This window comes from Triplophysa rosa, linkage group LG11 (assembly GCF_024868665.1).
Source record: "Triplophysa rosa linkage group LG11, Trosa_1v2, whole genome shotgun sequence".
NCBI lineage: Eukaryota > Metazoa > Chordata > Actinopteri > Cypriniformes > Nemacheilidae > Triplophysa > Triplophysa rosa.
The window spans coordinates 9,079,347-9,103,478 of NC_079900.1; the positions used below are offsets into that span (position 1 = coordinate 9,079,347).

The 24,132-nt window shown below is 39.4% G+C and overlaps 1 protein-coding gene across 2 annotated transcripts; it reads left to right on the forward strand.

The window, feature by feature from the left end:
• Nucleotides 1–2,056: 2,056 nt before the first annotated feature.
• stk17al (serine/threonine kinase 17a like) lies at nucleotides 2,057–17,138 on the forward strand. 2 transcript variants are annotated; one of them, XM_057346376.1, is made up of 8 exons: nucleotides 2,057–2,148; nucleotides 2,375–2,511; nucleotides 7,790–8,002; nucleotides 11,836–11,980; nucleotides 13,320–13,446; nucleotides 14,011–14,059; nucleotides 14,683–14,862; nucleotides 15,480–17,138. In XM_057346376.1, the coding sequence occupies exons 2-8, from the start codon at nucleotides 2,414–2,416 to the stop codon at nucleotides 15,739–15,741; spliced, it is 1,074 nt and encodes a 357-aa protein (XP_057202359.1). In that variant the 5' UTR covers nucleotides 2,057–2,148; nucleotides 2,375–2,413; the 3' UTR covers nucleotides 15,742–17,138. The 2 variants fall into 2 exon arrangements, with proteins under 2 accessions (XP_057202359.1, XP_057202358.1); XM_057346375.1 differs by having other exon boundaries at nucleotides 2,076–2,511.
• Nucleotides 17,139–24,132: the final 6,994 nt, after the last annotated feature.

The following is a 24,132-nucleotide window of genomic DNA, read 5'->3' on the forward strand; positions in this document are numbered from 1 at the left end:
ACTTTCTGTGTGTGTGGTTTGTGCAAAGTGACAGCTCATTGTTAAAGTAAATTTCTCAGCTTTGTTGTAAGAGCCAAACCTTTACAAGGGAATTTTCTTTAAAACACTGGAAAATGTTTCAAGGAAGTGTTTCCGGGTTTCATTTTCTTTCATTTCATTATGCAATACATTTTCTTTCTTTTGACTTTCTCATGTCCCACTATTTGTGACATGGTGTGACATTTATACCACCAATGTTTCATCTCGTCTTCATGTGTATCCTAAAAGCGTACATGCGTGCGCTCATTTCAGTAAATGTGCACACAACAGCAGGATGTGGACAAATCTGTCACATGCAGCTAAGTGCAGCAGCATCTCTTGCTGTTAACCTTTAGCTCTTTGATGTTTCCTCCCACACAGTGGTGAGTGAGATAGATCTGATTGCCCTCAAATGAAGGAATATCATCACTGTGAGAAAAAACTACCATTCAATGATTCTGATTTATAATGTCATCTCCACACGTAATTAAAATATCCCCTGCTTTGTCTTTCTTTATGACTGTATGAAGTCTTATGTCTAACCCAAGGTTTATTTCATATTATGTGTTATAAAATGTGTGCTTGCCTTGAACACATACTTCGTCCATGTTATCTTGTTCTAAATAGACTAACTTGATCCATGACTGATACACTGATGCACCAAGCAAAGGTGATTTAACAGACCTTAGTTTCAATTCTGTTTCATCACGATTCCTTCTGTTTTCTATTATTTCTTTGTGTGTTCTAATGGAAAAATGATAGGCCGGTTGTGAATGTCTAAATGCCTTTCTCAATACAACTACATCGGACTTTTACGTTATTTAGTAACACGGTCGGAATTACACACAAACAGTCCCACACACGCATGACAAAAGGTGTTTGCTCAGCTCATATGGTCACAGTTGAAAGTCCCCTTAGCGACCCTTCAAATGAATGTGCACACAAACATAAATGGATAGCAACCGAAAAAAATGCAGCCATGCACCAAATGCACAAAAGCAGCCAGTGAGAGACAGAGAGAGAAATGGTCACTCAAGGTACGCTCAACAACAAAACAAAACAACTAAGATTCCATCAGACATCTGCGAGCAAGCTTCTACCAGAGTTTGCATTTATGAGTGGTCAAAATGTATATAGAAAAAATCCTGTTCCACGTTTCTCAGTGTGTGGCTCACGTGTTAGGGTGAACCTGGATATTTTCACTTCTGTGAAGAGAATGGGAGAATATAGAACTTGACATTCGTTCTTGACAACAACTTCAGTGCAAGCAAAACATAAGCTATTCCCAGAGAGGCTGACAAATAAATGACTCCAATGAAAAGAGCATTCTTGCAGTCTTCCCATTCCATTCCTCTGTCACCATCTGTTTGTGTAATGGTTCGTTGATTTTAAATGCATCACACATTTCTTCCTGTCTGTCTGTCTCTCTGTCTGTCTGTCTGTCTGTCTGTCTGTCTGTCTATCTACCTACCTACCTTAAATCTCTAGGCAGGTTGTATCCTGTGCTGTATCACCTGGATACCAGTACTGTTTATCAATGTTATTTACTGCACACGGTTACTACACTCAGTCACTCACATACACAGTTTGTCATATGCAAAAACCAAATACCTAATGACTGTCATACCAGTCCTGTCATTCACACCCTCTCACTCCCTGTCTGCCACTAATCAATGTTTTTAGTTTCCCCTGTTTCAACATCTCTCGACATCATCAACATCTTTGTCTTTGTCCATCTTAGTAAACAGTCTTTCCTAATGATTTTCCTATTGGTGGCCCGCTTTCTCAAATTTCACAGTAAAATTCAACTTTATAATGTGTGTGAAGACGTTTGGTTGCCAGTGACAAGAAGATAGGTGTGTTTATTTTAAGTTGCGTTCTGAACAATGTTCAAGTTTATCAACTGCAACACATTACTGTAAGTAGTCAATGTACATATTTCTAGTCAAATGTCCGTGCCCTAACCACGCCCCCTCAATATGCCTCACACTCCAATTGGACAGCTCTTTAAAGGCGGGGTTTGTGATGTGCCTTTTGCCTGGATTGTTTGTCCGCGTTCTCAAACCGAGTTACCGCTGCGTGCACGGGGAGACACTGGTGATCTGTCGTAGGCTACTTTCCTAAAGCTCTGTGAGTTTCTTTGAAGCTATAAAACTGTCAGCAGTAAGATTTGTCTAACGTCAGTCGTTGTTATAAACTGGGTCAAGGGAATACTTCGCTTTTGAGATTTTGTCAATGCAGCAGTTAGTTTTCTACTAACTATCTTGTCACACACCAAAACTGGCTTAAATTGAGTTATAAAGTAGTGGCCTGAATCCTGATGGACTGAACTTTAATAAATATTTCTATACGCCAGACATCATCCCGCAGCAGGACTGTAAAAGCAGAAAGCGCAATGATGAACAGAAGCGGAATGGTCAATATTATTCGCACGCGGATAAGGACCGACCCCTTCAAGAACAACTATGACCTGGTCGGCAAAGAGCTTGGCAGGTAAAATAACATTTACATTATGTGACCCTTAAACAAATGAATGTTTTTAAGAGAGGAAACGTTTTTAAAGATATGTAGGCTATCCACGCAAGGCATTCGTCTAATCGGCTTGAGTAGGCTATTAATTGGGAGAACGAATGATCTCCAGCTGGCTGCCAAAAGCGGTTTGTCTGGCTTCTGCACGTGTTATCACTGCGCACTTTTGATTCGTACAAATGACTGCACAGATTATTTTGACCCATACATTATTGCGTCTATGCTGCCATTGAAAGTTGTGAATTAAAACACTTTCTTTAATTAACAAAACGGTTTATATTGCACGCAGACAGTTATTATAGGCTATTATTGGGACATTCAGATGAATTGAGACTTATGTGTTTTATTGGCGCGTCCATTGTCTAATGAGCAACCTGGCCTCGGCATGTGTTTTCTGAAGAAAATGGTACGTTATATCAGAGCCACTGTGCCCATGTGCAATGAAAATGAAGGCTTGACATTATTTTTACTAGTTTCTGAAATTAGACATTATGGTGTTGTTTGACTATTCTAGCTCTGTTTTAGAAGTGTTAGTGAGTTAAATGTGTTTATGCTCTTTGGATCTGTGTTGTTGCCTGCCTATTATGGAGTCGGAATTGTGTGCCTTTCAGTGCTTTGTTTTAATTGGTGTATGATTTGTAATTAGTGGTTTGGGTTTATAGAATATCTTAATCTGGAGTGGATTTGGTTTGCTTTGGTTTCTCCGATGCTGTCATACTTACACATTTTGCTCTGCACCCACAGTACAAAAGGTACATTAAATGCGCTGATGTCCTGGACCCCTCACCTTAAGAGTTTTGCCTCAACTGAAAGCATTCAGAAACACCACAGGCATGAGTCACAAGGCAGTTGTTATTTTTATATTCCTTTCTGATCTGCTAATCATAATGGTACATTGAACAGAAGGTGGAATGCAAATGTTGGCGGATTTTGACTTTGAGATTAGGTACACGGAAAAAGATGGTCTTGAATTCCTTTAGTGGAGCACAATCTGATCTCTCTACCTTTTCTTCTGTGCATATCTCGCACATCAACCATTGCATGAGTATTTTTCAAATGTATAACAAAACCAAAACCAAGTTGTATTGAATTTTAGGAAAGATAGCACAAGCATGCTTTTTAAACAGTTTCGCAAAAACAAGTTTGTCTGGTTTAAATGGCAACACTATAGATGAACTGATAAAGATTAAGATGTGTTGGACATTCCCAATGTAATGAACTACGGTTACTCTTCTAGGACACCTCTGTGAAATTGGTTTGATATGCAATGACATTTATACATTTTATTTATGGCTGAAATAACACTTGGTGCCACTATAAATTAGTGCTCAATTGGTTCATCTTGTCCTGTGATTTTAGTCCTGAGAATAAAGCCTAGGGAAGCACCGATACCATTTTTTAAAGACCGAGTATGAGTACCGATATTTTTTTTCTGGTACTCTCCAATACCTATAACCGATGCCTGTATAATGTACAATAATGTTAAATAACCAGTATCTTACTGGTACATTTTCTTTTTTTCTTTTGTTTTTAGGTCTACTTAAATTTAAGTACTATTTTTAATCAAGTTCTATTTTTTATGATAAGTAGCACAATTTTACTAGCACATTTACTTCAGTTTACTAAAGTAAACAATATACTCTGTGGTGAAATTATAAAGAATTTAAGGGGGGTGGTGTGGTAAAATGTGAGTGTATTATAACTTGTTCAAGTCAACCGGACTTTTATTTTGACGGGACGCCGTAAAGAGCGTTTGCTTAAATTAACCGGACTTTTAGTTTGACGGATCGCCGCAAATGGTGTTTGTTTATGTGTTCGTGTCCTCGTGCAGTGAAACGCTGGCGCTGAAAACTCCACAAGCACAATGCGTTCAGTACACGCAACCGCATCACTCTTTCATACACGCTAACGTAAAACAAGCAGAATACATATTTAAACAGTATCTGAATATTTCGTTAACTGTTACGTTAGCTGTTAAGCGCTAATTTCTTGTTAGTAAATGCCTGGATTCCTCGATTCCGTCCGTGGTTTCCGCATTGCGGAAATCATAGGGCTCTATGTATGTCACGTGAGGTATCGGTGTTTGGTATCGGTGTGTCATTACGAGTACATGAGCTTGGTATCGGCCGATACCGATACTGGCATAGGTATTGGTGCATCCCTAATAAAGCCCGATGTGTCAACTGTAAGGCTCATTTTTGTAGCTCTCCAGATGACTATAAAATATCCACTGGCCCATATTTTTGCTGCTTGTCCTAAAACATGGACATGCGCATACTGTGTACATTGCTTGCATCTAGAGTGAGGGTTCTTTGACCGAGCACACTGAATGGCTAAACCATCTGGCCCTGTTGTCAGCACTTCGTTTGTTTAACACAAACCTACAAGAGCAATTTCCTTATTATTCAGCAAGATCAAATCCAGAGTCTGTTCCCAGACATCTATTGTGTATTGTTTATTCGATGGAAGATTAGTTGTTTAGTTATCAGCTGTGTTTAGTTCCGTTTCGTTTCCAGTAATTTTCTTGCCCATATTTTGGGATTTGTCTGATTATAATGGTCGTATCTGTGGGGAAATCTCCTTCCATCTTGCTCTTATGAGCTGAGGCCAATGAAAAGACTTGACTGTTTTGAAAAAGCGTAATGTGGGTGAACGCTAAAATCTCAAGGAGATATCTGTGCCTGTTACCTGACGTACAGTGCTGTGCATGTCCCAATTTATAAGGGTTCTTGGAGTTGTGTCCTGATTTGGTGAGATGAGAAGGTATTTTAAGCATGTCATCTTCAAAACTCCTCCAGAGTATCCCAGAATGAGTTTAACACTAACCTTCAAAATCCTGCTTTTGTTCAAATGCATGTGACTGCAGTATTTTCCACTGTTTTTGCAGTCTTCTCGCACTCTTCTCTGGGCCTTTCTGTTGCCTTCATTCCTCCTCACATAACTTTTGTGATGGAACTTGACACAATTTTTTTCTTCTTTCTATGCAGCAGTTGTGGTAATCTACGATTTTTATCCCCAGGAAGCCAATAAAGTTCATAAGTTCGGCTGAATATCAGCAGCCTGCTTGCCGAGGTGGTCTGGATGAGAATTGTTTGGATGAGAATTGTTCCTCTGAAGGATTGTGGGATGTTGACTGAGCCAGTGATTTTTCCGCCATACCAGTAGCAGACAGGCCAGCTGCGCATATGATTCAGTGTTTCTCTTGATAATGCGGTGTACGATTCCTCTCTAATAATGGATGGTGGTTGTGTGTATGAACACGTGCATGCTTATGGGCTTTAAATGTTTATTCATTCTTCTAACTCTCTCAGAAGGTGGCCGTGTTTCTACCATCTGGGCGAGAGAAAGAAACTTTGAGGCTTACAGTAAAAGAGTGATGGTGTGATTTTTGCACAGGAAGTCTCGAACCGTCACATTATCTGGGTCAGCTATGAAGATGAATGCACATTTCCTGCCCTCAGTTCTTGAGTCAGTAGTTGTAGGGAAGCTGTGGCCGAATTTGTGACTTAAACGCTGACAGTGACTACACTAGCGTGTACCCAACAGTACAGCGACCTCCTGATTTAAATAGCCCCCAAACCTACTTTCGGGACCACCCCCCCACCTCCCGACCAATTGTTCAGAGCCTCCTTAACACCCCTCTGAGAAGAGAGCAAAAGAAATGTGCGGCCGGGAGAGTTACGGCAGCTAATGCGCTGACCTTTGACCTCATCACCTCCCCTGTCCTGCATTTATTTGTGACATTTGGAGATCGCATCTGCTTCCTCTTTCTTCAGCCGAAACTTCGGGAGATGAAAATTTGCTATTCTTTAAGCTCTGCATCAGTCAGAAACGGTGTGTTTGTTTTGAATTGTATTAATCGCCTCACGTGCTGAGCTGCAGAAAAACAGGGCTGCTCTGAATGTTGGCACCGTCAAGTGCAGTTCTTGCACTCCGTGTGAACCTGGTGGTCAGGCTTTGAATAAAGACCAGAGAGAGCTCAGGAGCTGTAACGCGCTCCATCGCCAGAACGTGCCAACTACACTCACGTTTAGCAGGAAATCCACAACAATGCTGGCAGTGGACACAATTTTTTGGCAGAACCCTGGAGGATTTAGAGGGGCTTTTCAACATTCTTTAAGCCTGGGAATTATTACCACCGAAACTTTTAATTCATGTTTATTAGCAGTAAAGCCTCATGTGATATTCATTTTGCAATTACAGGAGTGTCCATTTTTTTATGTAGTTATAAAACTATTGGCTATTTAAAATGTGTCCCATCCCAACTCTTTCAACAGAATGTGCTTTAACACAGGAGGGAAATCTCTACACGCCCTTTTATGAAGCTTGACTAAAAGCCTTTCTCTACATCTTTTATTTACCACATGTGTACCTGTGTATCAGAGTTTTAAGTATGGTGTTAATGGAGACGTAGATGGAAAGAGACAAACCGTAGGTGAGGACACCATGGGCTGCATTTTGTTTGTAAGTGTCATGTTTGGTCATTGGCTGAATTGGACTGGGACGACTGGACACCATCGGTTCTCAATGGAGGCGTCTCGGAAGAGTGGGTGGTCTGTCTATTGGGGTCTCTACCACACACACAAAATGAGTGTCTCTTTAGGAGATGGCCAGAAGAGGAGGTGGGGTGGGTGTGGTTAGGAGCCATTTGTCTCTCTCGCTGTCAAACAAGAGAATGTCCACACTGACAGGCCTGTCCTTTGTGTGTGTGCAGCACCCGGGGTGTCTGCTGACTGATAGATGTGCGTTGGGAGGGCAGATGAGGAGGCGACAGAAACTCTGGTGAATAAGTTTGTGCAATTTTGGAGCGCTCCAACTGTCAGTCTTATCTTTAGGGTGTGGAGCTGTCCAGGTGGCAGAAGATGTGACTTCGTGTCTACACCGCACACTACAGGCGTGACGCGACATGACAGTCTGCTTGTTCTTAATGGGTTTGTCGTGCCGCGCTGCATCCAGCGTGGACAAAATGTAAAATTCGAATGGGTTCTAATGCATTTCTAATGTCTTTTGTCGAGTCGCATCGTGCCTGTCGCGTCCGGTGTAGAGACTAGAAGAGGTGATGATGATGAAAGAGTGAGAAATGGATGGTTTGAGAGAGGATAAAATGATGTCCACACTTCATCAGCATTAGATCATTAGCTCTATTCAGAGGAAGTCGATTGATCCTGGGGATTGACAGCACAATGTTCTATGTGGGTCAGAGGAAAAAAATTAACAACATCATGTGTTTGTGTGTCTGCAGGGGCAAGTTTGCGGTCGTAAAGAAGTGTGTGGAGAAGACCACTGGCAAAGAACACGCTGCTAAGTTTCTGAGGAAAAGACGGAAGGGTCAGGACTGCCGTGGTGACGTTGTGCACGAGATCGCCGTTCTGGAATCGGCGGAGGCCAATCCATACGTTGTGGCACTGCACGAGGTCTACGAGACCCCCTTTGAGATCATCCTCGTTTTAGAGTGGTAAGAAACTATACACACACGTTTGTGAGGATTTATATAGTAACATGATTTGGGGACATTGTGCACGATTTTTATTTCAAGTTACAAGTGCTTTAAAATTACAGTTTCTGAGTAGGCGTGTAGAGCAGAGCAGACCTGTTTATGGGCTGTGTGTTTGTACCTTTTGGTATTCTACCACAGACCGCAGTTGAACGAGTTCTTCTTTTAACTGATGGAGCTCAATGTTCCAATACAATAACTGAAAGACAATAAATGCTGCTGCAGTGGCTTCTGTTTTAGCTCCTCAGGAGTGCACACTAAACATTTTGTACCCTGACCACTTTTCAACTGCAAGAATAAGACCAAATCCAATTTCCTTATGTTGTTTTCTGCAGAATTTCTTCTGCCACCAGTGAAAACGAGTTTTGTGGTTCATGTATATTGGACCTCACTTCCATCCAAAATACAATATCTGAAAAACATTGCACAGTTAAATTGTACAAATGTTTTGAAATGTGATTTCTTAGAATTATTGCATGTCAATCATAGGTGTCATTTTCATTAAACCATTTTAAAGGGACAGTTTACCGAAATGTAAAAATTCTGTCATTTACTCACCCTTGAGTTGTTCCAAATCTGTATTAATTTCTTTGTTCTGATGAACACAGAGAAAGATATTTGGACGAATGCTTATAACAAACGGTTCTTGGCCACCAATTATTACAATGGTAGTCAAAAGTGCCCCAGAACGGTTTGCTTTCTGACATTCTTCAAAATATCTTTTGTGTTTAACAGAACAAAGAAATTTATAAAGCAGTTTTTCCTACTATGGTAGTCAATGATGGCCAATAACTGTTTGGTTAAAAGCATTCTCCAAATAAGTTCATCAGAACAAAAAAACTTATACAGATTTGGAACAACTCGAAGGTGAGTAAATGATGACAGAATTTTCACTTTTGGGTGAACTGTTCCTTTAATATTTATGTGTAAATGATTTATTAATCTTATCTTAATATCTTGCATAAATTATGACTGAGCCTCACTGTGTTATGTTTTTACTTGCACAGTTGGAAAAACGCTTATTAGTCTTTCAACTAAAGTGCAATCACACTATTTTGGCTTTTCCAGTAACACGGTAGCTGATAAAATGCTAATGAGGAGGAAATGATGGGTCATTGAGGTTTAAATGCCTTTCATAAGCTTTCTGACTCTGTATCTTTTATATCTGCTTATTTTTTCCCCCCAAGTTGTCGAAGGCAATTCATGTTTTTTCCCTGCTGACTGTGTTTTGGCAAACTTGGGTTTCGACAGCCTGTTTTTTTTGGTTGTTTTGCGTGTCAGTCTGTAGAGGCAGGATGCCGTCTGGTTGAATGACAGGATTTGTAGATTTGCAAGCTACCTTTGAGACCGATGAGATGCAAAGCAATAGTAAACCCACTTCCTGCACACAGCTGAGCCACTTCCTCTGAAGACACAGCTGTATGTCAGTCAGTGGCGCATGTAAGCACGCATATCGGCATGCGTGCAGACAACCTGTCGAGTTTGTTTACCTTATAAGGAAGGCATTATTTCTTGTTGTGAATTCAAGCGCTTCGGTCAAGGTCTGTGTGTGAGGTTAAGAAATATGTCTGTACAATGGTTCTGTACTCCTTATTATAGGAAAAACTAAAACTTCAGGTCTACTTCCTTGATTTTTTTTTTTGCCTATTTGCGTTAGGACATCATGTCTAATTTGCTGAAGAACAATAGGTCTTATTTTTGTTCTCCCTCTCTCTTCTGTCTTAAATCCTAACTTGACGTGGGAAGGTTTAGCAGTAAAACCAGTTGGACAAAAAGAAACACTTCAATTTCCATTTCCTGTGGCTTTTCTTCTAAAAGCAGAGCTGCGACGTACTCGCTTGCATGCGCAATCCATCACCACATCCTCTGTTGTAAGCAACAGAATTCTCATCTCTGCGTTTTAATGTTTAAAGATGGTCTATTGTGAGATGGAGAAAAGAAAGGTCATAATTACATATACAAACACTTTCGCATTTGCGAAATTTGAAAGACCTGCTCTTACATAAATGCAAATCTGTTCTTTCTTAGGACATATGCTTGTGTGAAATGAGATTATTTTAATGTTTCAGAGCTGGTTTTTAAGGATGGGTGGATTTGGACCAGTAAGCAAATTAACTAGGGCACTTGTAGTTACAACCTGGCTATCAACCAAAACACCACCGCAACCATCTGGAACACCCTAGCAACCACATAGCAATGACATGCCAAGCCCCCACATTGTTGTGGCAAGTTTGCCACAGACTAGTGTGAGCTTCAGATAACAAAAACTATTTGTGCTCTGGTGGTGTTTTTAATCGTCTTATGTTTTTACCAGCTCTTACGTAACACTGCTTGTCACCAGTCCTCATCATCTGTTTCACTTGTCTGCTTCTGATCAAACACCCTCAGTTCTCTGACAGCCAGTGTTCAGTGACTTCTTAAGTCCCTTTGACTGATGTAAATGAACAGTGTCCAACTGCCTCTGCTTCAGCTCATTGTTAATCCCCCAGTTAAGCCGGAGAGATACAGGACATCTGTTTTTTGCAGAATCTTGCTGGCAGTTGATACAAGTTCTTTTTAGATCTAGTTTCTGATCTTCTGGCTGCATAGCTCACATTTTTAGCCCAAGTTTCAGTCTTTTTCTCTGTGGGAGTTGAGCTCTTGGTGGTCTTGGTAGCATGTTTTGTTTTTGTTTTTTAAAAACGAAGTTCTTTGAATAAAGGATTTCTGCCTCCGCTCCACATTCTTATGGCTGAAGACCAAAAAGTGAACTGGCGTGCAGTGCTGTCAATGTTTTTAACCTCTAAGGGCCTTTTTTACTCGCCAGGTGGTTAAAAACTTGAACCCTGGGTTAAGCAGTGAAGTGGAAGGTTGGATCTGCTTTTGTACAGTTAAGCATGGTTTGAAGAATAAACTCATGCGTGCATGTTTGATTCGCTCTGAAATTCATTAATCGAAGTCAGTCTCCGGAACAACTGTTAAAATGTTTTGAATTTCCTGTCAAGCTCACAACAAACCAATGTGCCAATGCATTTCCTGCATAAAAGGCTGTAGGAAAGATTTCTTGGGGGTATGTTTATGCTTGTATTACTTAGAAATTTGTGACAGGATAGTGGAGGATTTATTCGATTAGAAGGCTTGTGTTGTTTTGATGAATCTTATTAAAGGAGGCCCGATATCCCATTTGTATTTGCCTCTCATGGCTCATCTGATTGGCAATACCCAGAATCCTCTATTTGTACAGCTGGTGTCATCAGTTATGTAACTGATCACACTTGCACAAATACATACAGAACATCTACGAGGTAAAAGCATGGTGTATAAAAGTGTGTGCGGCCCTAAATCCACTACACATGGACCTGGTTTTCTCCGTCTTTCATTGCGCAAAGGAGTATCTACCTGCATATCGTTGTGGTCACCATAACCCATACCACACTTACGCAAGGCTGAATTTCCACCCCTCCGCTGGTACCCAGAAGTCTCATCGAATTTAATAATTGGGCCTCTTGCCTGATACATCATGTCTATTTTAATGTGTATGAAAATGAGGAGCGAACACCTGCACGATGGAGAAGGTGTGCCCGTGTGCTGTTGTTTTCTGGGTAATTTTACGGGTAATTTTACAGGTGAACAACAATGGTGTGTTATTCACTTTATACATTTATGTAAAGTCAGGAGAGCAGAAACATGGATAGTTTTCGACATCTTGGTTTCTAGTGTTAACGTATTAACCCTAAAGCATCGTTCTGTCATGTTTGTTGTCCATGTAAGGTTTTAGATTAGATTGTGACGCACTCTCTTTCTCACTCTCTCAGTGCTGCTGGAGGTGAAATATTTAACCAGTGTGTCGCTGACAACGATGAGGCCTTCACAGAGAAAGATGTAATCCGATTGGCCCGGCAGATTCTGATGGGTGTGGCCTGTCTCCATCGAAACAATGTAGTCCATCTGGACTTGAAGGTAAGAGTTGAGTTGGTCATTAAAGTGATGGTTCACCCAAAAGTGATCATTTACTCATTTCACATCATTTACTCGCCCTCTTGTCATTTCAAACTTGTATGACTTTATTTTTTCCACAGAACACGAAGAATGTTGGTAACCGGCACCCATTGACTTGCATTGGTTTTGTGTCAATACAATAGAAGTGAATGGGTGCCGGCGCTGTTCGGTTACCAACTTTCTTCAAAATATCTTTTGTGTTCTGCAGAAGTAAGTCATACAGGTTTGAAATGACAAGACAATTTTCATTTTTGGGTGAACTATCCCTTCAACAATGTATATACAGTATGTTCTGCTGTGTATCTCCTAGTCAGGCTATTTACTTAGTGGCCTGTTATGTCTCAAAGTGAGACAACACAGTAAAATCATGTACAACAATGTACAAATGCATATACCCACAGTCTTTCATTTAATAAACTACCACTGCACCATATCTGTGTAGTATCGGATAAGTACATTTGAAAGCTTGCATAACAAAGACAAAAGTAATACTTTTCAGATTTTGTCTTCCGTTTAGGCTACAATAACCCCTGGCTTTGATTTCTTTTTTGTTTAATAACATTTGTTGCATAACACAAAACGGAGGTCAGCCCTTTTTAATTATACCCATTCACAGGCATCTTTCTTTTATTTGCTCTTTAAAGACTTGTCTCACCATTAGACCTTTTCTATTCTGTGATGTTTATGAGACCGGCCTCAGGCCAAAGAACAGAGAGAGAAGGTGAGAAGGTGTGGAGCGATTTGATACTGTAGAAAGATTCTTAAAGGGATCGTCCCCAAAAATTAAGCTTCATTCAGAGTCTTCTAAAGTAGCGCAGAAATCTGATGAGCCGTTTTATAGCTTTACGCAAGTAGCAAACCATAAATCAAAAGTTTGTAGATGTTGTAAGATTGTATGACAACCCAACTTGTGTTATAGTTTCCAATGTTCTCAAGTCATCGAATCAGACCTGTTAATACAGGTAACGCTATAAACAATTTTTTTTAAGGTCAGTGATTATTAAAATGGTTATTAATGCACTGGTGTGTGAACTTGAAACATTCTTATCTGGCTTCACGCCTTTTGTTTTTGTGCTTTAGGATATGAGACCAAACAAAAATGCTCATTTATTTAAAATGATTTCATAGGGTGTGAGCTTAAGGTTGAAGTAATTTTGAGTTAAACCTCTTCACATTAAGCATTTGGTTAATAATGAAAGCAATTATCAACATTAATGTTCCCAAGTGTGTGTAACTTTGTATGAATTCAACCGTTCTGGGGTAAACAGTGATTTTCATGTTTCATTGTTTGATTCTTTAGCCTCAGAACGTTCTGTTGACCAGTGCTCAGCCTCTGGGCGATATCCGTATCGTTGATTTTGGCTTATCTCGGCGGGTGGACAGCACGACGGAGGTCCGGGAGATCTTGGGAACTCCTGAGTATGTGGGTGAGTCAGTCGTCTCTCATTTGCCAACTTCAAAACCCCCTGCAGAGTAGCAAATAACAGGGTGAAGGTGAAGGCTCCTCATCACAGTATAAGGAGAACAAAGTCAACTTTTAAAGTAAAAGCTTGTGTAGAGATGGTGGCTGTTCACTCGGTTGCAGACCCCTTATTCTGAACTGTAATGGAATGTTAAAACTTCATTTAGTCTATTTGTGATGGCTTGGGGCTGAATATTTGAGTTTATCATCTTGCTATTCTGGGAAAATGGATAAAAATATTGATGACTTGGCAAGTCATACCTAGAATACCTAGCAAGTAATAAATCCTATGTAGGCTACTTACTGAGTCCAAAAACATACAATTCCTCAAAACCAATCGTTCTTGTATAAAAAATAACACTCCTCGGATGATGTCGTAGGTTAAAACATTATCCGTTTTCTGACCCCTTCCGAAAATGTGTGTCAGCAGTGGGATATTACTACTTACTAAGAAACTGAAAATTGATGTACTATACGCTAGTTCCGTGAAACGCTATCAGACGTTTGACAAATGTCTCTGTCCTTTCAGCTCCTGAAATTCTGAACTATGAGCCCATCAGCACAGCTACTGACATGTGGTAAGTTGAGCTCATTGGCTGTTCAGAGTCCAGTGTGTGTGTGTGTTAGTGTGTCTACACGTTACAGTGTGTGACACACACATGAAGTGTTTTGTAAAGACCATTTAGCCCAGTTACATTTTACATTGTGATGACATCTGGTTAAATGGGCCATATCAAAGCAGAATGACTTGCAATAAAGGACAGTATTACTGTAATCCAGCAGTACAATAAGCCTGTCAGTAAAGCTTATTATCAGTGAAGTAAAATCCAAAATGCGCAATCCATTTACAGCCTGTTGATAGTCTTGATAGAGCATCGCCTGGAATATTTCCCGGTTGGTTCTCACGCATCTGTTTTGTGTAAAGGGTGTTTGTCACGCACCGTATTCTAATTTTCTAGATCATTCTGCTGTATTTGTTTTTGAACGGTAAATCCTTAACCAATTTTGATCCTATCTAACTTTATTTTCTATAACATTTGCCACCTTTTCTAACGTGACCTAATGTAACATCAGACCAGTAAGCAACCACCCAGAACGCTTTCTCTACCGCATAGCAGCACAATGAAAACAGCCTGCCGTGTCTGTAAGTTGCATATCGTAGTGTCCAAGCACTGATCTTCGTTCCCCTTTTGCCCTGCAGGAGTATCGGGGTACTGACTTACGTCATGCTGACGGGGGAGTCGCCATTTCAGGGAGAAGAAAAGCAGGAGACCTTCCTGAACATCTCCCAGGTCAACGTAGACTATTCCCAGGATGTCTTTGAGGGAATCTCAGACCTCGCTGTGGATTTCATCCGGTCGCTGCTTGTTAAAAACCCCAGGTATTGGAATGGGACTTTATTGTGAGCGTTATAGTTTTGAAGCTAAATAACTCTAGGAAATTAGACTGACATGTTGAGGCAAACTTATATAACCTGAGTGATGACGTGATTCTACTTGGCTCTGCCCCAGTGAAATAATAAACGGGGAGTCTGATCTTGAGCTTTAATCTCTCATTAAAGTGTAATAGCTTCTTGGTGTAGAATATACAGTGAAATGATCCTTGCAGCCCTACTGGTTTCCCACACTGGGTTTTTTCTGCAACTGATGAACATTGAAAGCCATTTTGGGTCTGTTGGTGTAACTAATGGCCATTCGGATCTGTCGCCATCGAGGCTCTGTGGGAAATGATAGCAGCCACCGGCCAACTCCTATCCAGGACTGTAATCTGCACCCCATAAAATTTAGTCTGTAGATTATGGGTACTGAGAATGCAGGAGAGGAAAAATAAGAGCGCTTTGTGGAAAAATTCCTTTGAGTGCGAGTAATTTTGGGGAAGGAAAAACCCTGGAGATGGAGAAACCAAGTGCTTATGAGAACTTGTTTAAGTCTTCATTTTTAGTCTTTATCTCTTTAAATGTTGTCAACTAAAGGTTTTCTCATTTTTTCTTTTCTGCAGAAAACGAGCAACAGCAGAACAGTGTTTAAATCATCCGTGGTTGATCAGTGAAATTCATCACACTGTGGACGCCCCACTCGATGAGCAGGAAGCCAGCCAATCAGAATCCGAGCCTGAAAGTCCCGTCCCTTCCCCTGAGCTTGTTATGCCATTATATCTAACCTGCCCGGGCCAGGGGGAGCTGAAGACGGGTCGGGACACTTTTAGTTTCTCTGAATCGTTCCCGTCCCGTACCGAGATACAACAAGAGCTCATCTGTTAGGTGACAGACACTGTTGCCCAATCTGAGGACTGCGAATCTCTGCAGCCAATGAGGCTCTTCCGTGCTATTGACAGATAGACTTGAATCCTGCCAAACTGGTTTGGCGTGGTTTGGACTGGGCAGCAGCGGTCTACTCGGGTGTTTGCGACACCGTTGTATGTGCGCATGAAGTCTATTTCTAATGTTGTCTGTGTTTGTCAGAGTGTGAATGTGATTTGACCTCCTTTATGACCACAGAGATATGCGCGTGTGTCTACGACGAATTTGGATGAGCAATATGAACTTCTTTTTGTAAGCCCTAAAGGATACTTAAGCGCTGTATAAAGGCTCTAAAATACGCACCACAATAGACTGTTTATTATTTCAGTGTGGTTTGAACCTTACTCTGCTTTCTGTACTTGGTCTTAAACTTATGTTGGAGTCATACTGCATTGTAAAAAGGGGACTGAAGGCTGATCATCGTTCTTCATCGATTCAGTTCATGTAATGAAGTTCAGATTTATTTCTTATAGCCCACCTCTCATTTGTTTCCATTAGAACCATCTTAAGAACACCGCTGTCTAATATAACTTCACCCTTGAGGCTCTTCCCCAGCAGAGTAGGTTTTTCATTTTCTGTTGCATGAAATCCAAATGTTAGTTTGCACCAAACATTAGGGGCGGTTTCTGTAATGATCTTTAAAAAGAATTGACTTGCAAAGACCTCTTGTTCTAGCACGTTCTAAGAAAAAAGGTTTATATTCAAATCTCCCCACAAGCACATTAAGTAGTTCAAGATGGCATGCTCATGCGTACCCACAATCCACATTTTGTTCCGTTTCTCACACAGAGTGCCACAAAACCACCTTTTTTGTTTTTAGTCATTATAACAAGTTTGCTGTAATTGCACAAATGTCTTGTACCATTGTTGTGTTTTCATCGGCTATTATTAGCTTTTTTATTTGAACATTTTCTGTATGTTGTTTTAATGTTTGGTAGAGCATCATGGGTAAGAAGTAAATGTTCCAACTTGTCAGTAATGGACTGGGACTTGTTTCGTGACCCAGTGCTGTTTGTGGTTGAATTTTGAGGGGCTACTTAGGTCTTTAGATTTGTGTATTTCGGATAGTTGTGGGAGATGTTTGCATTTTGAGAAGAACCGAGCACAACAACAAAAGTCTTCGATTTAATTGTATATTTTTTGTTTTATGGAATGTTATGTAAAAAAAAGTATTTTTCTACTGTCACTGTATTTTATGATTAATATGAGAAAATAAAAAGATTGTAATATTAATTTAGATTTTTTAACCAGTTGTGCTTCTAAATGGTTTGCACTTGTGTCCAAATGGACAGCATATATGTATTATCGGCATGCCTGGCAAAATATTGAAGAAAATAAATGATCATTTTTGTATTAAATTTATGGAGACTCTTTTGTTTGTGTAATTCTGTGTTTAATTTTGTGTATGTATCAGAGCTATATACTGGCAAATCTAGCATATTTAAACAAAAACTTCAGTCATGGATATATACAGGTTTGATCTGTTTAAGATTCTCACAGGAAGTGTTTCAATTTGCAACACAAGGAAATAATGCAAGCCTTGGTAAAGATGTATATAAATATATTCATGGCCATAAAACATGTTAACTAATGGAAAAATGTTTTGTTCAGTCTATTTTTTCCTCATGCCTTTTTAGCCTGAATGCATTTAGGAATGCCAGGCAATGGTTAAGTGTGCAATATCCATGCATTCTTCTACACACACAGGTTAAACAGCGTTGATATCTGCCAATAATTCTTGTTTTAATGTGCTTTTCCTCTGGGTGTTAGCATTCTTCCTGCGCACACACTCACACTCTCTCCCACCCTGCTGTCTGGAGTTCCCATTTCACAGAGGAGTTGGAAGGACACACTGCTATTTTTCAGGCAAGATGACGTCTTCGTCTTCACCTTCAAGTGATGCTGTGCTGCTTTTTTTGTCAACTTTTTAAGCCAAATAACCTTTCCCTGCCTTTAGTTGGTTGCAAGTGCAATAACGGCTCTTAACAATCTTTCAAATAAAACCAAGTGTTTATACTACATTTTGTAAATGTACTAAGCATTTGGTCAGTCTTTGTTAAGTCTGCAAGTTTTCTTTGTTTTGTTTTTGGTCCTCATACTTTAACATAATGGGGGGTAACTGGAACTCATTCTGAAATGTCATCTCTAATATTAGCCTTCAGCTCACCAGAGCAGAGGGCCGGAGTAACAAGGAAAAGTTCCGAAAGGAGATCAAGAATTCCAAACAAATGAGAACAAAGAGGAATGTCATCGGATCAGCGGTTAGAGTCACTCAACTATGGCCTTACATAACTAAGGGACACTGTATGAAAGCATAATGTTTTATGGCAGTATACAGAAATAAAGAAGTTCTATAGTTGTCTGCCAGTTCGGCAGGTAATGTTCCTTAATGCATGTCCAAATCTTTCCATATAGACCAAAAATCTATTTCAATTATATTTTTGGTAGATTGTCAAAAACATTCTCGACCTTTGTGTTCTCATGGCTAGCATATTACACTTCGTGTATACATACCACTAGCTCTGTTTTTCTTTCCCTTGACTTTTTCACTTAGTGACAACTCGCCTCTCTCACAGTCTCATTCCTAACCTTCGTGACTTTTCCCTGCAGGCAGATCCGAGATGTTGCATAACCAGGACATTCCTTTACGCCCTTGACCCCATTAGAGCTGATTAAGGTGAGACACAGAAAACTGAACAAGAGAAGAGAGAAAAGTGAATCTTCCTGATGATCACATTCTATGTGATGGTTGTGATGATCGTATTAACAAATACTGAAAGACAAAAGGTGGTTCATGTTTCTGCCTAGTGTGCACATTTCCTTTGTCATGCGTGAAGCAATGAATGTTTCGACTTACATTTTGCAGGATTATAGATTGTATATCTTGAGGTCATGCAATATGAATTTGTTTACCCTAGCCTCTTCCCTAAGTTCCGCTTGAGGAAATCTGCTTCTTAAAGAAATGCCTGCTTTATGTCCAACGGTTTTCAATATTCTTCAAATCCAAGCTTGAAATGTCATTAAATTTCATGTCTGATAACAGAGAATCGGGTAAAGAAAACAATCTTGTGTGTCTGCAGTCATATGAGAGGATTTTGAGCTGAGTAAATATCATGTCCTCTTTATCAGGGTTGCAGGAGGTTGTCATGCAGGCATGAAATGTCAGTCAGTGATTTTAAATGGTCGTATGTTATCTGATTATTGAACATGAAATGAATGTAATGTGTAACAAACGTTCGGAGTCTGTTTTGACTGGTTCCTGCTGCCTCTATTTTGACCAAAGGGGGGAGTGATTTGTGGTCCGGGTTCCTACATAAACGAAGTTTCTCTTCAGCCGTGTCATCTTAAACTATTATGAAGCTTATTATCAGCAGATTTTTTTATTATTTTAAAAGATTAAATAACTCAGTGGATAGACATGTGTTCACTTGTTTCATTTGTAAATGCTTCAAAAATAATTTAATGTCTCAAAAGTATTGGGGTGTTCTTTTGGTAAAATACATCTTTTAGATATGTTGTTCATAATTAAAAAGCAGTATTTTTCTTTGTATTGCTTTTCTTTTCAAAATCCTAAAAATGAATTGTAATCTAGTTTTATCTTTCACCCCACAGTCACAAGAACTTCCAGTATTTCCAAACACACACTCACACCGACCTCTTCTGAAAATGTTCTCGTTTTGGGTCTCCTGTGGTCGCCCATGTTTTTCCCGTTAAACGTACATCTATTTTTGGTCTGTTTTCTCTACGTTCTACAAGTTGAAAACAAAAATGGCCAGCGGCTAACAAAAGATTGAAGCACACACTGGGCATAAGGACTCAGGTCTGTCTTGGCCATTTCCTTACCTCAGCAATACATTTTAATGTGTGACATTAACAGCTTTATATCAAAATTATGCTTGAGACAATCCATATGTGCTGTAAATAGGCAGGGGCGGACTGACCGGTAGGACATTCTGTCAAAGTCCAGAACGGCCATCCCACCGACGGCCTACGGCCGTGACCAGGAGCGGACTGGCCATCTGGAGTACCGGAATTTTTCCCGTTGGGCCTCTTGGGCCGGACAGACAGACGCAACGCAAAGGCATTAGCGAGTCTGACACGTATGCATGTAACACAATGACACGTTATATACAACACCTCCCCCGTCGACAGAAATGGTGGAGGGCCGATGCCATCAAACACACCCCCCCATCGACAGAAATGGTGGAGGGCCGATGGGGCCGAATAATCCAGGGCCAATTTTGCTTTCCAGTCCGCCCCTGTAAATATGTATTATGTTATGTTATTTAATGTAATGATCTGTTAAATATGAGTTCATGCCCTGAGTCGCTGTGTAACATGACGACAGCTAAAAGAAAGAATTATAGTTTACCTTTTGCAGTGGCTTATCCATACGGATATGAATTACTTTTAGCTGAACTTTATTTCTCCAGGAGTTCGAGAGACTTCATTTGTAATCTTTCATCTGTGTCACTTGTCTGTACTCCAAGCTTCCTCCAATAAGTTATGCAATTTATTCAGTGCTTTATTGATGTGTGTGTGCTTGTCTGGGTTCAGAAAGAATGGGAGGATTTGAAAGTCTCTGCCAATTTTTCACATTTTGTTGTACTTCTCCCTATAATCAACCAAATCATACACCATTAAAAATAAACGGACACATTCCCATCTTGAGAACAATTGAAGGGGTACGGCGGGTCAGGCTGATGTGTGTGAGAAACAATGTTATCACTGTGGGAGGGGCAGTCACAACACTGATAGGAAAGGTGTATCCCATTTCATTACCTTAGACCCCCTCTATCCCAGAATTACCTTGGACCATGTACCATGCTTGATAAGTCAATGTACTTGTTAATCAAATTGGAGGGCTCCGCCCACCACATTTTAACCCCTCCTTTCAGTATGTAACTTTTTCTTGAGAGAACGACAGGTTGTATAATTTGGTTTTATGATTATAATAATTATAATTTTGGTTGTATAACTATAAAGATTCTTAAATAGTTATTTTGGTATTCTTTTTCAAATTGATCTTTATCAAATTGATCTTTTATTGATCTTGCAATATTTAACATTTCAAGATCAATAAAAAAAAACAAAGAAACCAATTAACTAAATAAAACAGACACAAAGCATATTGTTTCATAATTGTCATTACGTTTTATTTGTCACATAAAATGGCTTATGCTCGTCCTGAATGATGCTTTAACTGAGAAAAGAAGCAAATAACATTATGCTACATGCCAGGAATGAAATAAACCGCAACCAGATACGTCAATGTAGGGAACACAAACTGTCTGTCTATTCTCTACTGATGCGGTAACTCTGCCAGAGGATTTGACATTAATGGGGTTTATTTATTTATATCCCTTGAAAGTGAGCATGTGGAATCTGATACTCCTTTATCTGGAGGTTGATCATCTTAGGTATGTTCCAATCTCACAAAAACAAACATGACAGTCACCAACCAGTTCATTCCTGTGTGCAAGAGGTGTATGTGTCCATAAATAACCGTTTTATCTTTTTCAGCCTATCAGAAGAAATTATGGTGTATTCTTGTGGTTGTTTTGGTGAAATATGAGTGACCTAAGGTGAATGAAGATACAAGTCTTAGAGTAAACCTGTCTCCAGTGGGCACTAAATCACTACGAAGTTTGGAAAATGGATCAATGGAATTCTAAGCCTAGGGAAAACACAATTTTTCAACCACTCTTTCTCTTTCTCTTTCTCTCTCTCTCTCTGCATGTACGATTAAGCTGTGTTATGTACTGAATGTAATGAATGTACGTTGTAATGTTCGGAAATGAGGCAGGAACATTTTTACACACAATTATTTCTTCTGACAGGTCTGACTCTCCATCTGAAATCATTGCGTGAGTCTACTAAACTAAAGAACTTGAATGGCAGATTTTTGGATCGCCTGAAAATTCAAGATAATGCATTGTTTTTATTCCTATTTTAAATACTTTGGTTCCGTAAACATATTATTCATTTTGGGGTAAACTATTCTATTAGGCCCATAGACCAGACTGTATGCACAGTTTATTATTATATTAGCGAGGATCAATTCATATGAGAGTCTAGAATAACCAACCATATTTAGAGATAATGATGTTAGTAGTAGCAATGTTATCAAATGTTATCGTACACAAACCGGATTTACCTCATGTTTCTGTCACATGGGAACCATTGAGTTCAAAGTGCCTGAGGTGATGTTATGAAACATGTTATGAGGCTTATGCAGTAAGAGGTGCCTATATGAGGCGGCACAATTGACACTGAAAAGCGGGAAGGTATTTTTGAATAGTCTCCCTTTGTTGAGTCTAAATCCATGTGTTATACTTCCTGGCATTTATACTGTAGTTATGAAAAACCAAAGAACATGCTCAAATAAGTTCTGAAATGTTTTTTTTTGTCTGAGATCTCTCAGGTGGAAGCTGTTTTAACCTTCTGCACCTCCTGGTTTATGTTTATATTACTTGTTACTCCTATGATATGATAAGGCGTGCTCACATTTTGTTCATTAAAAGCAATTTATGACTGCTATCATAATCACAATCATTTCTTAAGAAAACATAATACAAGCTAAAATTCTAGCAAGAGAGGAGAGTTCCTGGCAGTTAGGGGAATTATTTCTGACTGTAATTGTGAGTTGAAGTGAAATGTAACTTCTCACACCAGGAATCTGTGTTAATTCTGCCTCAAGTGGCTTTTGCATGCTTTATTTTACAACCTGTTGGATTTTTATATTGTTTTTTCAATGAATAATAGACCCTGGTCTCAATGGAAATATGTAGTGTATAATGAGTTTAAGACCCCTAGCTTTGTCTAAAAATAAAATGCATTTGTTCATGCATCACAGTTAAATTTAGCTTGTTCTAGGCCAATGAGATATTTCATAATGCCAACCCAGAATATATGCATCAGACAGAAATAGTGCCCTATTTTAAAGCGTGTGAAATGGCTTTCATCTCCTTACTGCATGTTTGAATGTTTAAATGCCTAAAATACATTTAAGCAATCCTATTTGAAATACTTTGACTTAATAATGTGCTTCTTAAAGAAGAAAAAAAGCATGTTTAAAACATTTCCCTGATCAGGTTTTTTTGTTTTTTGTGTGGTTCTGTTGTGCCTTCTGGCGGTCTGAGGGTGTACTGCATGTGTGAGCAGCAGCCACTAGAGGGAGTGCTTCACATGTTAAACCTGTAGGTATCTCTGCCTGACAGACTGGTAAAGAAGGATTACGGTCTCTGACATACAGTATGCTTTCATTCAAATACAGATATCCAGACTTAAAGTTTGTCATATACTACAGTATATGAGTATGAGTATATTTTTAATGCACCAGCTGTTGTTCGGATGTTACAGAATGATGAAAATGATATAATCTAAAATGCCAACCCACATATAGAGTTGTATAGAGTTGGCTTTTGTGGTCCTTAATTTCCATATAAGCATGAAACAGACGTGGTGAGGATGTTTTCCATTTATTTTTAAAACTAAGTTATTTTTGCAACCAACAGATGGCAATGTCACTCAGCATAGCCTGCACTAACAAACACCCAGACATAGCTCCAAGCTCACCACACTGTCTATGGAAAGTCAAATACACATTATCACTTGTGTGCTAAATTCACTCATCTTTCTGTGTAGTTCCTCTCTCATTAAAGAGCCAGTGACAGATTCTACAGAGAGTGACCTCTTGGCATTTAAGATCACATGACCCTGTGTGAAATCCTGTTGCTTTATAATTAGTAAATATGTGACACTTTTAACAAAGAAGAGGGTTCTTTGGTATCTCTGTAAGGCAGAACTCTATGTTTAAAATTTTAGATTGCTAGTGTTCTAAAGCTTAAAAGTAAAAATGCGATCACTATAGACAACAGTAATGTAGTAAAAATGTGTAACAATACTGTTCACACGTTTCCTGGAGACAACTTTCAAAATGTTGAAATGCATGAAGATGTTTACTGACACATTTACTGTGAGAAGGTAGGCTAGTAGAAAACTTAAACATTTTATTTTGCAGTTCTGATTGGCAGGAGTTTCAGTGTATCAAATGGCATGAAGACAAGCACATTGAATTGCAGAAGTAAGGAAGTGGTTTTATAAGAAGGTAAGATGCAAACAACGGATACCATGATGAGTCAGCCTAAAAACAGAGAGAGTAAAACTTTGGGTCAAAACTTTGGACAGGAAAATAGAGCACATTTTATTAAACATTGTGATATGTGATTAATATACGTATAAAACAATACGTTTCAGTAACAAAATACACGAGCTTTCTATCAAATTTAAATCGATGATTAATAAATGCCTTTGCAACTTTTCGTTTTGGGAAGAGCCCTCACCCTGCCA